The sequence below is a fragment of the Astatotilapia calliptera genome, chromosome 19 (assembly GCF_964374335.1).
Source record: "Astatotilapia calliptera chromosome 19, fAstCal68.1, whole genome shotgun sequence".
Classification (NCBI taxonomy): domain Eukaryota; kingdom Metazoa; phylum Chordata; class Actinopteri; order Cichliformes; family Cichlidae; genus Astatotilapia; species Astatotilapia calliptera.
Genome location: NC_137440.1, coordinates 3,763,959 through 3,777,903, shown reverse-complemented (window position 1 = coordinate 3,777,903; position 13,945 = coordinate 3,763,959). Strand labels below are relative to the sequence as shown.

Below are 13,945 nucleotides of genomic sequence, written 5' to 3'. Positions count from 1 at the left end.
TGAAAATCATCCAAAAGTTCCTGGAGATCAATAAAATCCTAAAACCTCAGAGAGGAGTCATACAATGCTTTTTCCTACAGCCTATAATCACATTATTGTAAACTTTTTTCTTACTGAGGAGAAGAGCAGGAAAATAAAATACTCATGAATCCCAGAAATCAACATGTAATCTACATAAAAAAACAAATTATGAAAGAGCTAAAAAGGTTGCTTGTACAGTTCAGTCCACTGAGAGCAGCAGGAGCGTTTCATACAAACCAAACCAGACCCGTATGCAAAAAAATAACTGCACACATCACTACCGACCTGAAGACAGCTGGGTGCTGAGGGCCAAAGCGCATCAGATCCTTGAGTGCCGAATCATGAAGAGACCTGGATGGCAGGGGAGCAGAGCTAAGGGCATTTTCATCCAGGAGAAAGGAGATGAGGAGGGGCAGCAAGACTGCCACCAGCTGAGGACCTGAAGGGCAAAATACACAAAACATGGGAACAAGCTTCAGATGGGGGAGAATGTTTTATCTGTTAAATATCTCAGCAAAAGCTGGATGGACTTGTACCTTTGCTCAAGGAAGCAAGAACAGCTGAAATCACTGACCTTTAAACAAAATAATTGAATGGAACTTGAATTTATCTACTTGTGTATAACATTTTAGTGTTTTTTTTGTTTTATTGGCTTGACTGTAGTCACAAGGTCTCGTTTACGTTGTCTTTCCTGCTGGCAGCGTGCTCAGTCATATTTGGACAGGGAGTATCAATCCAGAGTGTTTAAACCAGTAATTTAGTCACCTTTAAGTTCTCACAGCAGACACATTCATCTCTCACGCACACCTACAGCCAAATTTGAATCACTGGTTAACCAAACTAACATTTCACAGCTTCTCACTTCAGTGCGTGGTTGTGAAGGGCTGCATGCTGGTTAATCAGGAAGGGAGAACACATCAGATATGCGAGCAGTGAATACTGAGAAGGATTCGCACATTTAGAGCACAAATCAGGCTGCTGCACTCCACCACTATCCTCCTTTGGACAGAGAGCCTTGCTTTACCTTCTTCCATTCTATCATCTCCTGACTCCACCATGTCTCTGCTACAGACTCTACTCACACTGTGATTCATCAGCTGCCTGGATCAAAGCCTCCATCGCTCGGATCCCCTCCAAGACTCCAAGCAGCTCCTGTGGAGTTTGAGGACGACTCCGCTCCACCTTCTGAGGAGGAAGCAGACAAATATATGCTGAAATCACCTGAACAATGCCTTCTAGTGATCATATAGGTTTTTATTTCATTTTCCCTTAGTGTACATGCAAGCATCAGTACAGAAAGAAAATTAAACATATTACAAAAAATAATATATATATTATTAATGAACATAAAGCAACTCAGATACTCATGTATGGTAAATAAGTTTGGTTGGATACCTGGAGGAATCGAATCAATGTCGGACCAAGGGCCTGGATGTATGGGATGGCCACACCGGGCTGAGCCTGAAACACTGTCGTTAGCAGCTGACAACAGTGACTCACAACCTAGAGCAGAGAAGGGAGGAAACACTGTCACTGTCGAACCCCACACTTACTCAAATATCGACTTAGAGGAACATAACTCTGTCCTTAATCCAGAGTTTTACTGGTCTGGAAGAATATGGCGTACCCCAAACTGTCTAGATTAAGGATGTCAAACTCTTTTACATTGTGGGCCCACATTGACTTGAAGAGGGCCGGACCAGTGAAACTATTTTATCTCGCTGTAAAGACGTTTTCCTACATATTTAATCCCTGAGATATTCTAATATAAGAGTTTTATTACATGATAAAGGAATGCCACTATAGTGAATGAAAAATCTGTAGGGACAACTCTTTGATGTCATAAAATTTAAGCACAAGGTGTAAAACTTTGGTAGCTCATTTCCCTAAATGTCCTCTAATCACGAAACACAGTTTTGTTAACTTGCAGAAAATGTCCTGTTTTAATGTGGACCCACTTTAAAAACAAAAACAAAACAAACAAACAAAAAAAAGTCTACATTTAATTGTGAAACCTTTCTGCTGCTTAATTCTTTATCTAACCCTTAATTCCTTCGGTGCCGTGTGAAACTGGATTTGGGAGAGTTGGGAAATTATAAGGAGCAAAAACTGTGAAACATATTAAATGAAATTACAGTTAAAAGTTTGAAATTTATGCCCCACATTTTTCAACGCTGTCCAGTGGACTGGATGGAGTTTTTGCTGGGCCAATTGTGGTCCCCGGGCCTTGTGTTTGACACCACTGGGGCGATCGTAGCTCAAGAGTTGGCAGCTCGAATTGTAATTGGAAGGTTGCCGGTTCGACCCCCGGCTCCGACAGTCTCGGTCGTTGTGTCCTTGGGCAAGACACTTCACGTTTCCTACTGGTGGTGGTCAGAGGGCCCGGTGGCGCCAGTGTCCGGCAGCCTCGCCTCTGTCAGTGCGCCCCAGGGTGGCTGTGGCTACAATGTAGCTGCCATCACCTGTGTGTGAATGTGTGTGTGAATGGGTGGATGACTGGATGTGTAAAGCGCTTTGGGGTCCTTAGGGACTAGTAAAGCGCTATATAAATACAGGCCATTTACCATTTACCACTGGTCTAGTTAATGGCAACAGGAATATGTGGCGGAAAAACACTTTGAGGCACAAACTGTATATGAAAGATGGTCATTGCCACACTGTATACATTGTTCCTTTTAAAGAAAACAAACAAAAAGCACTGATTGTCAAAACACAAGGTTGAAATGACTGAAACTGCAGAATGCTGCATGCTCAGTTCATAATGATTTCTCTGTCACAAGTTGTTAGTAAATGAGCAAACCCTACTTTATGCTACTCTCCGAGTCTGAAACAGACCCGAATTAACTTCACGGTGTATTCAGTAAAACTTGAAATTAGTGACTGAGCTCACAAAGTCAACAGGAAAGTGTTTACTAAGGTTAACAGCAAAGGCGCCGAGGGCTGTTTTTATATAGACCTCTATACTACCTGAGGTCTTGCAGACACTCTCTGGCTTTTAGAATGTCCATCTTCTAAGAGAGGTCATGGTCAGAATATAGCCTAACTATCAGATATTACCAGAGGGTCTTTGGAGTCTATGCTGGTGGTGAAGCGCTGCAGACAGAGCTTGTGCAGAGGCTCAATGGTACAGACATCAGGACCAGCAGATAGCAGGAAGACGGTCAGAGCGGTGAGGAGGCTGACCTTGTCTACAACACAGCTGGAAGGCCCTGAAATTACACAAAGAAACAATTTCAGGCATTCTCTTCAGTGTTTGGTAGTTTAGCATTTTTCTGCCAGTGGCTGTAATTTTTAATCAGTCAGTGTGGAGTCTACAGTTCTCTCCATCACCTCTCTGGCCATAGGGAGTACTGCTAATGAGGACTTTATTATTAGCACAGAAATACCTTACAGCTTTATTGCATAGTGCCTGTAGGTATATGGGTGGCAAATTGAAGATTTTTTAGAAGCACTTGCTAAAACTACAGAGAGCTGCACGTTTGTAAGTTACATTCACACTGTACGTACCACTGTCCCAAAATGTTAGAAGTGTATTTAGAGCTGATTGCAGCAGCAGGTTCCAGGATCCTCGACATTTCTCTTGTCGGCTCATGGGTGAAGTCAAGACGGACTTCAGAGCCTGAATAGCCGCCTGGATGACCACACTCAGACAAGCCCCACCTGCCGATTCAACTGCTGAAGCACCTGTAAGCAAGTTTAACATCATCATTGATATCAAACATGATCACTGAGTGGACAAAATACTTATACATTTTACTGAAGTCCATTTCTAAACTTGCAGAAACACAATTTATTGTTATTTTCAGCTCTGACGGTTTGGCTTTGAAGGAGAGAAGATGTGCTTATTTAAAAACTGAATGAGATGCTGTTAACGTCCACCCGATTAATCCTGACTCTTTTAGTTTTGTTTTTGGTAAATGTCACTTTTATGTATTTATGTCACTTTTATGTGACAATGTCAGTTTAATTATTTACTTTATGTGTATAAAATGCTCTTGGTATAGACGTTTTTACTTTGTTACTTCACAGTTAGTATAACACCCACCTTAGCCACATTAATAACATAAATTATTTATGGACATTACAGTCTAAATTATTTGTCTTAACCTGTTTGCGCGCTGGGCTGGTGGACCAACTCTCTCAGGACTCCCAGCAGCAAGTAGAGGACAGTGGGGAGAATGGACACACTGCCTACAAAGAGGACAGACAGCCATCAAACCAACAACAGACCAATAAAAGGAGATGCATCGCATGTGTGTCCATTTGCATAGATATTTGGCTAGACAAACTGAAGGATTATGGGTATGCAACCTATGCAGATGTGCTCTCCTCCAAAAAACCAACACACAGCCCAGAGCCCTTCAGTAGTAAGTAGCTAAAACTCAAGGGCTCTAATACAACCATGCCAGTCCCTTTATTGTTGTGTTAGCATGAGAAAATGGGTGATTCATGCTCTCACCTTCAGGAGAGCAGATGGACGGCAGCTCAGAAAGCACACAAAGAGCTGATGCTACCAGACGACAGTCGCTGTCTGTCAGAGTCCACGCTGAGCCTCCAGGACCTAAATGCACACCCCAAAAATACTGATAGGTTTATATGTGCAGACGCTTTTATCCGCAAGAATGAAGGAATGCTATTTTGGAATTTTTTTTAAAAAAATTTGTTTTTGACAGTAGCTACAAAAATCTTTGTCTTGTGCTTGTCTAGCCAATCATACACCACTGACAGAGAGTATCTGAAATTAAGTTCCCTTGAGTCCTTCCATTTATTTATTTCTTCTCCCTCTCTGCAGCAGCCCTCCCTGTTCCCATCCATCTCCTTACCAATTGGACTAGTTCCAGCCAGTTTGGGGCTCAGCTGTGGGATTTTCCGGACCAGTACACAGAGGCAGAGCTCCAGAGCACCAAAAACCAGTGAGTGACCAGGAACCAAACCACCAGTGTCTCGCCCCTCCCCAAACTCTGGAAGTGTTTCCTTCTCTGCTGCGCCATCATCCACTAAGAAACATTAAAGTTGAATAGTATGAAAGGAGCATTTAAATTATTCTGTTTGGCAACAATCTAGATAGGTTCAGACATATACAAACTGGATCTAAAAATTACAGATTACAATTATTAGAACTGTTGAGACCTGATGAGAAAGATTCAATGTAGCTGGAAGTTCCAGAAAAAGATAAAAAGTGAAGCTTGCGTTACGATTTTGTTGAGATCAGAAAGGAATTTTTGCCGTCTGGTTGTAAAAATGGTTTATTGCTTCCCTTGGTTGAGAAGCTGGTTTTACTCCTCTAAGAGGATTTATTGAACACAAAAGAAATGATACATAAACGAGTGAGGTATCTCACTATTGGAAGCACTTTCTGGCTTGACCACTACTACTATATCTTACTAAGACAGACCAATCATTTCAAGGACACGGGATCCCCTGATCCCCTTTATAACAGCCCCTGAACAAGACCAGGCATTCTCTGTGTGTTTCTTCCACATCCCAAGGAGGGCATCGCTTATTTTAAAGAGAAAACAGAGTGATATATCTCCCCTGTGCAAAGACAGTGACTTTGGCTGGCTGTGGAGCAGACAAGCTAGCTCTACCATCCAGTGCCTGCTGGGCCAGTAAAGAGCAATCAAAATTAGAGACTGGTGCTGGTGTCAGTTCCATGTAATTTATATGTGCGAGACAGACTATTTAAAAGTAGTCAGGGGACCCTGTGTCCTTGAAGTAACTGATCTAACTTACATAGATGTGGTAGTAGTAGAGTCGGTGTGGTTAGTCACACCAGAAAGCGCTTCCCGTACTGAGATACCACGTGAGGTTTCAAAAAGAAGAAGCAGAATAATCTTTTTAGAATCAGAATACTTTATTAATCCCTAAGGAAATTTTGTGTTTACCTTCAGCACTGTGGCGTTTCTCCCTGATGTGCTCATGAGCAGCAGCTACAATTCGCTGCAATAAATCCAACACAGCGAGCTGAACTGATACAGACTCTCTGGTCACCATGAGTCTGTGGAGGACGCTGAGTAGCTCCACGCTCAGAGCCTAAACAGACAAAGAAAGTCAGCACTCGACCAATGCAGTTTATTATTAGGAGTTAAATGAGCTTTGAATGACCCTTTCTAGGTGAGCGCATGCAGAGTGAAGCAGTAAACCATGCAACACAGAGAGAGATGACAGCCATTAATATTAATTGAGGTTTTAGGTTTTTGTTGTGCCAGCTAAAAAAAACAAAACAACAACTATTATTTACACTACCCTATATTGCATTTAACTGTACAGAAGAGTCATAACTTCACGTCATTATTCACTGGGAAATAAATACCGCACATATAGAATTGCCAGTCAAATTCAAACCTGTACAATTTAGTTTGGATTCTAGTGTCGAAAGGCTAATGTTTCAAATCGTGTTTACTGTGAAAACTAGTAAAAGCTGTGCCTCACCTGGTCATTTCCAATCTTTGCTCGGGGCCACGAAACTTCCAGCAGCACCTGCAGAGCTCTCAGACAGGAGGTGATGGTCTCCATCTGGTCCTCTGAATGTGGAGAACAGAGAAACTCCACGCTGATCCCTGAATGCGAGACCAACATGATTGGAGTGAAACTATGGAACAGTCTGAATATGGAATTAAAGCAATGTCCAAACATAAAACTGTTCAAAAAGAGTTATAAAAATATGATCTTCTCGATCTATAAAGAAAAGGAAAATATTTAAATTAAGTGAATGTCTCTATTTAAAAACAAACAAACAAAAAATTCATGATGTGATATTATAGTATATCAGAAATCTGTTCACTATTTTTATTACAAATTATATCAGTAGTCAGGAAGCTGACTAAATATTCACTGATAATTTATGGCAAAGGGGTGGGATTAAATAAGTGTATACTTCTTCCCACTCCCTTTCAACATGTAAATTAATCAGAATGTTTTTTTGTATGTAATTTGTATAGTATTTTTTTTCTCTCTTATTTCTTTTCTAAATGTACTTGTATATTGTTCACATGTTGAAGTAAATTACCAATCAATCAATCAAAGTCAATACAATAGGACAGAATTTAATACATAAACACATTTTACTCAGCAGTTATAACCAGTTTGTTACCAAGTATGAGGTGCAATCTGTCAGTATTAATGTCTTCCGGACTCTTTGCTCCACCCACAGAGCTTCTGTTTCCCATGGAGGTAGGTGTTGCTGGTCTAGATAGGTTAGCAGGCGCTTCATCTGACATCACGAAACCTGCACACACACGTAAAGTAACAGATACTTTTACATGTATCTGCTTATTGCAATGAAAGAACAGCGGTATTAAGAGTGAGAAGGAGGAATACTAACCTGTGCTGTGGAGCCAGAGGGAGGTGGCATGGAGGATGGGAGCCCAGGACGATGTGTAATGACGTCTTGCTTGGCTGACAGTCTCTGCTGTGTAGAAGGAACCTCCTGCATGAGAAAGAGGGAGAGGAAAAAAATAAAGAAACACCATATCTCTCAAAATAAAATTATCTAATCACAGCTGTGGTCCGGATTACTTTATTAGGGGAGAAAAGCTATCTATACCTGGCCCTATATGAAAAAAAGAAATCAAAACAAGTTTATATCCCACCTGTTGCAGGTAGCTGTGATGAGTACTCCTGTGGGAGGGTCAGTAGTGCATAGTCCTGTAGTGCTGCCAGCCATAGACGGCTCAGTGTCGATAGCTCTGATTGGACCAACTTCAGAAGGCCCGCCCCTCCTGACTCAGAGCCTGAGCTGTCACTGGCCAGAGAGGAGACCGATGGGTCAGCTGGTCTATGAGAGCTTTCTTTTTGTTTGCTCCTCTGAACAGCTACAATGTAAACCTGACAGAAATGAAGAAAACCACAGAAAATTGCAGCAATAATTTAATTTATTTTCTGCAGAAATATTTACGATTGATACACAATACTCATTATCTAGATAATATCTTGCCAAAAACAAGATGTTGGAGACATTTGGTGCTTAGGGCTGTTATTAAAAACACTATCAAGTCATTCTGCCTAACACGCAACAAGTTGTTATCAGGAGAATATTGAGGTAAGTGCTATTCGAAACATTATCCCGAGCTGTATCATCAAGAATATTTTAGACACACGAATGGACGTTTGGATTCAAGTCTTTGCGCTACTATTGCTGCAGAAAAAAGCAAAACAAAAAGAGAAGTATTTTTTTCTGCAATAAAACATTTCAATAATGATGTAAGATGACGAGAAGATTCAAAAACGAACGACTAAAAAGGGTAAATACTCACCTCAGCCCAGGCTTTGAGAACAGCCAGTGTCTCCATGGCAGCAGCAGCCTCATTGTACAGCTGGCTTGACGCTTCCCTTCCACTCTGGACCTTAGCCAATGAGGAGACAAGGAGCTGGTGGACACGTCGCAGGTCACGGAGGTCACTGACTACACCACTAGCGATCCATGCACTACACACCTGTAGAGGAAAAGGCAGCATTAAAGGTAATACTTTACATCTCTGTTCATTAGCTGACGACCTGCAGGGCAGACAGAATGACCCGAGCAGCGCAGCAGTGAGGATTATGAAAATGATTACTGACAACTGTTCACCTGGCAGGCTTTGGCAGTAATGTCAGGAGGAGCATCAGCGGTGAAGGCGGGTCTGAGAGCAGCTCCAACCTGCAAACACATACAAATTAAAATACTACAGGACTCTGACACAGCAGATTCTGTAGCATCTTTTCAAATAGAAAAAAAGTCAGGATTTTCAGGAGCCCGTTTACCCCTGTGTAATGTCACCTCTTCTTTTAGTAACTTGCTGTTGATGGCAACTAAAATCAACAGTTCAGATGAGTTACTGATCCTTACATTAGCCTGGTACTGCTCCAGGATCACATGACCAGGAAACTCTGGTTCTGGAATGGCTGAGAACTGTCTGATGATAACCAGGAGTGTTTGGAGCCCTGCTAGTCGCAGCTCATCACTGTGATCTGTTGATGCCATAAACGCCATGCGTACCAGGTCGCCAAGATGGAGGACCAGGAAATCTGAGAGAAACGGGTGAGAGATCAACGATGTCTGAGACATCCAGAAACATAAACCGAGCAAATCCCTGTGAGGTCTTACCAGTGGAGTCATGCAGGCGTCGTTCCTGAGCAAGAGGCATGTCAAAGTGAGCTGGGTCGGCAGTCTCGCACTGTGCTATGATGCGACACACACACTCCATGGCGAAACAACGTGTGGCTGAGCGCAGCGCTGTGAATGGGCCACCAGACTCAGACCGGGCTCTGAAGGCAGAGGAGTCATCATCTTTGCCAGGGTCTGCGTCTTCATCCTCCTGTTTCGACTCCAATGGGGCACGACCATCTTTAACACAGATTTTTAACGTCACAGACGCTATCAGTGACCCATTAACTCATAATCACCAGGTATTATCTTAATCCTCAGTAGTTTTCAAACAAACTGCCAGCTTTTTTCCATTCTACACATTCAAAGCAATCATCAATGAAATATTTCTTTTTCAGCTGACCCCTCCCTCCTTTTTTCTGACAGAACCCAGATTCCATAAAATAAAATTCTGTCCTTTAAAAAAATATCTTATTCTTTATATAATTTAAGCCCTTTAACTTTTAGTCTGAAAACAGAAATGTAAACTTGAGCTTTTGGGTACTCAAAGAAACAGCTACAGGCTGCCAACCTCCTGAGCCCACCTGTAGTTGCAGACAGGACATCTTTGCAGAGCTTCAGCCAGTGGGCCAGTTTGCTGCTGGTGGCACTCGCTGCCATCATATGAACCAGAGTCTCTTGAATGTCCTTCCTCAGACTGAAGTCTGACTCCTGGTCCAGCAGAATGAACAGAGCACCTTCGAGACCGACCTCTTTTATAGTGACATCTGCTCAGACAGATCGAAAGGATTAGGTGAGCAAAGATGTAGAAGAGAGGTGCGCTGCAATAAACTGCTCATATGCTACAAACAGAAGCAAGTAACTGTGTGTAAGTGAAATTTAATGATAAAACAAAATCAAGCAAATTTCACTGCACAAAGAGAGCTTCACAAGCAATGAAACACACATCAATAAAAACGTGAGATCAACAGAAGTCAGACAACAACAGTGAGCTGAAGGGCCAGAGAATAAAGTTCATTTATTATCAATCCAAACAAAAAAAAATGGACTGCTAACACTAACAAACTGAAAAATGCAGTCCTGTTAAAAAAGAAGGCTGATAATCATCATAGTTTCCATAAAATGTCTGTTTCTTCTCACCAAGTTGTGTGTTGTCTCGTCTTGGGAGCTCTTTGACCAGAGCAATGGCATGCTCAGAGACCTCCAGCGCTTCCCGCTGGACAAGCTGGCGCAAACACGCCACCACGGCCCGGCGCAAACATAGGAACGAGCTGCACAGGTTTGCCTGAAACACAAACACACAGTTCACACACATAACAACTCTACCTGACACTGTACTTTTTCATCAGGGGAAAGCATGCTGCTAAAGACAGTGTTTCATCCAGGAGTTGTTTCCACCAAATCTTCAAGGTCCGCAGCTGCGGACCTTAAAAACAGCCCATCAATATGGAACAGTATTCTCTCAAATAATAACGTTTACAAGTTCCTAAAACTGAGTTTGAGTGGAATACTTTGTTTTGTTTTTAAAAGTCTGGCTAACAGCACAAAAAACAAAACCGGTATATTTTTGGGTTTAATATTCACATTAAAAATTCTACAATTATAGAATATTGTGCTTTTAATCAAACTTTGTTGTATGAACAAACAAAAACAATCTACAAACTAATAGTAGCAACACTTTCTCCAGAGGAAACACTGTGGGGGATAAAAAAACAACGGAGGAACTTTTTGTCAGAACTGCACTTGAGGCTGTTAATGTGTTAGCTGAAAAGCAAACAAAGTGAGAGTAGATAGTAAATTAAGAATAAACACTCAAAGAATAAGAAAAAAAACTTAATTAATACTGTGAAACAGGGAAAAAGGTTAAAATTCTGCAAAACAGAAAACTGAGCTGACAGGATTCATTCCAACAGAATGGTGTGTTCATAAGTGACGAGGAGCTGTGTTAAAACAGAGTGTCAGTGACACAGTGACTCTGGGCGATACGGGCATCTTTTTTGAGATCACATTTAAAACTGTTATTTATAACAAATTTCTGAGCTAGCATACCCTGAAAAATACAACTGTAAAAGTAGTACAAATAGACACTATACAACTACTATACTACTGTGTTAACAGCCTGAGGTGTGTCTAAAAATCTCACTACGCCTTCCTAAGATATGTTCCAATACCTAGCTGATGTATAGATATTTCCACTAACAGTTAAGCAGATGGTGATGTTTGTGGAAAATCAATTTTGTGGTTCTTCCTGGATGCAAAAATGTCAGCTAAGGAAGAACAGCCAAGTCTGAAGCTGCTAATCAGGATCCTGATTAAACAAAGCCACAAAAGCAATCATTTTGTGCTTAAATAAAGAAATAATATAAAAATAATCTAAAATCTTTCCTATCTGTCTAAGTTCTCAGGATATTTATTGTGAAAGGAACTTTGTGTGAAGAGTATTTTTATCGCCCAGACCAAGGTCACAGCAACAGAAAAGTCACAATGAAAAAAAAAAAGAAAAAAAAAGAGATTACAAAGCTAAAACTGAGAGACAGCAGCTGCGGACCTTGGGGGGGAAAAAAAAAAAAGAACCTACCAATACGGAATAATCCAACAAGATCTCCTGTAAGACAGAATGATCAAAAACAACACACACTATAAATCTGGACGAACTCTAATTTCGACACAGCAGAGAAACATGGCAGGAAATGCAGTATGCAGAGATGAAATATGAATCCAGTCGAGTTTGGACAAGTTGTGTCTGTCAAACAGGAAGCATGATGATGTTTAACAACATTTTATCAAAACTGAACCCAACAACCCTATAACAGCCATGACCGTGTATAAAACCTTTTTGTACTCAATGTCCCTCTGCGATTAATAAAGTCTCTCTGATAGAATAGAATAGAGAACAGAATAGAATAATCCTTTAATTGTCCCACAAGGGGAAATTTGGTTGTAACAGCAGCAGAATGAAAAACACATATACAAACAAACAGTACACAGCACACATACACAACATACACATTTTTTTTACACATTTACTTGTTCCACTGGCAGATTTTTTCACTTAATACAAGATATTTTAGCTTAAAATAAGTGAAAAAATCTGCCAGTGGAACAAGTGAAAAATCTCTAGTTTTTCTCTAGTTTCAAGATTCACTGTCTTGAAACAAGTTCCTTTAGCTTACTGAAATGTTGCCCTGTAGCTGATTGTGTCTTATTTTAAGTGTAATGAGATAATTTTGACTAGAAATAAGACAAATATACTTGGTAAGATTTTGAGTTTTTGCAGTGAGGACATGAGGCTTGAGGCGAGAAGGAAGAGGAGGAGATGGAAATGATGCAGGAGAGAGTAGTGGTGGATGAGGCAGATGAAGAGAAGGAAATGATAATGCGAAATACAGTGGTGTAATTATTAAGTGGAAAAAAATCCTAACCTTAATGTTCCTGAGTGAAAAACTGATTGCCCTCTAAACCCAATAACTGGCTGGGCTACCCTGGAGCCAGCAAAAACTGCTATCAAGCCTTTGTGATAACTGGCTTCTAGAGCTGTGGAGGGATTTAGAGCCACTCATCTTTGCAGAACCACTGGAGGGTTTTCGAGCATAAACCCCCTTTTTTAAAGTCATGCCACAGCATCTCAATTGGATTCAGGTCAAGATTTTGAGTAGGCCAATCCAAAGTTGTCTTTTTGTTTTCCTTAAGCCATTCAGAGGCGGACTTGCTGATGTGTTTTGATTTCATTGTCCTGCTGAGAAACCCAAGTGTGCTTCAACTTGAAATCACTATTTCACACAGGGTAGATTTGGATTTTTTCCCCCTTAACAATAAACACCATTTAGAATCTGCGTTTCATGTTGACTTGTGTTATTTTTGACTAATATTTACATTTTTTGACGATCTGAAACATTTTAGTGTGACAAACATATAAAAAAAAGAGTTATTTGTGACTGAGGCTTTACAGAAGTAGAGTTTTAAGCTTTGGTGTTTACAATATCAATGAATAATCATAAGGTGAGGTTTAAAAAATATACCTTCTTTGCCAGAAAATGTGATAAATGTCAACTTTTTTGGTCCTTGTTTTCTTTTGTAAATACAAAAAAAGGTTTCTTGACCAGTGTTTCCCAACCACTATGTGCCGCGAGAAATGAGTAGGTACACCTAGGAAGATTATCTGGTTCCAACTGATTAGTACTCTAAATCACCAGCGTGAGTAATAGGCAGAACAATTACATTCTCTTCCACTAGAAACCAGTACAACTACCTGCTATAATTAAATAGAATGCCAACTGCCAGTAAAACAGTCATGCTGTGAGTGAGACAACGCGGCAAGTAATAGCAATAGATAAATATTTGAAAAGAATCTGACCTGGGTCCTGGAGAAAATCCTGACCCAGATGAAGGCCCTAGCATGAGTAGTGGCCAGAAGAAAGCAAAAAAGGTATCCTGGGGACAAACCAAAACCAATTCTGCTATGCCTGGTGCATAGGGAAAAATGATCAATATGCTTTTTGTGACCTTTTTGTTTGGTGGTGTGCCGTGTGATTTTTCTAATGTGAAATATGTGGCGTGGCTCCAAAAGGTTGGGAAACACGGTTCTAGTCAGCTTATAGAAAAGAAAAAGCTATAGAAAGCCATGCCTCCTCAGGTGTACTTACACAGAGTGCAGGTACAAGGCTGGTCAGGTTGACGTGTGGAGGTGAGAACATGTGCAGCTGTTGCAAACAGGAAATGGCCCTGGCCTGAACAAGACAGTCTGGACTGTCTTGCATCACTCCACATGCAACCAGACAGCTGGAGCGCAGACCAGACACTGCTGCGCCATTACCTGGAGTCAAAAACACAAATCACTTA

General features: G+C 41.0%; 1 protein-coding gene across 4 annotated transcripts in view; it reads right to left on the bottom strand.

Annotated features, from left to right (window-relative positions):
* heatr5a (HEAT repeat containing 5a) overlaps positions 1-13,945 on the bottom strand; it is a 61,321-nt gene that overhangs the window by 2,471 nt on the left and 44,905 nt on the right. For 3 of the 4 annotated variants that reach the window (XM_080293766.1, XM_080293765.1, XM_080293767.1), the window contains 21 exons: positions 13,750-13,919; positions 11,685-11,711; positions 10,247-10,391; positions 9,691-9,873; positions 9,107-9,346; positions 8,849-9,027; positions 8,591-8,659; positions 8,277-8,456; positions 7,614-7,848; positions 7,346-7,450; positions 7,115-7,249; positions 6,454-6,581; positions 5,907-6,054; positions 4,845-5,018; positions 4,481-4,582; positions 4,129-4,212; positions 3,529-3,705; positions 3,079-3,230; positions 1,417-1,524; positions 1,104-1,206; positions 307-460 (listed from right to left, as the gene is read on the bottom strand). In XM_080293766.1, the coding sequence (XP_080149892.1) occupies positions 307-460; positions 1,104-1,206; positions 1,417-1,524; positions 3,079-3,230; positions 3,529-3,705; positions 4,129-4,212; positions 4,481-4,582; positions 4,845-5,018; positions 5,907-6,054; positions 6,454-6,581; positions 7,115-7,249; positions 7,346-7,450; positions 7,614-7,848; positions 8,277-8,456; positions 8,591-8,659; positions 8,849-9,027; positions 9,107-9,346; positions 9,691-9,873; positions 10,247-10,391; positions 11,685-11,711; positions 13,750-13,919 (2,998 nt within the window). The remainder of the gene's footprint in view (positions 1-306; positions 461-1,103; positions 1,207-1,416; positions 1,525-3,078; positions 3,231-3,528; positions 3,706-4,128; positions 4,213-4,480; positions 4,583-4,844; positions 5,019-5,906; positions 6,055-6,453; positions 6,582-7,114; positions 7,250-7,345; positions 7,451-7,613; positions 7,849-8,276; positions 8,457-8,590; positions 8,660-8,848; positions 9,028-9,106; positions 9,347-9,690; positions 9,874-10,246; positions 10,392-11,684; positions 11,712-13,749; positions 13,920-13,945) is intronic. The other variant, XM_026191683.2, reaches the window with a different exon arrangement.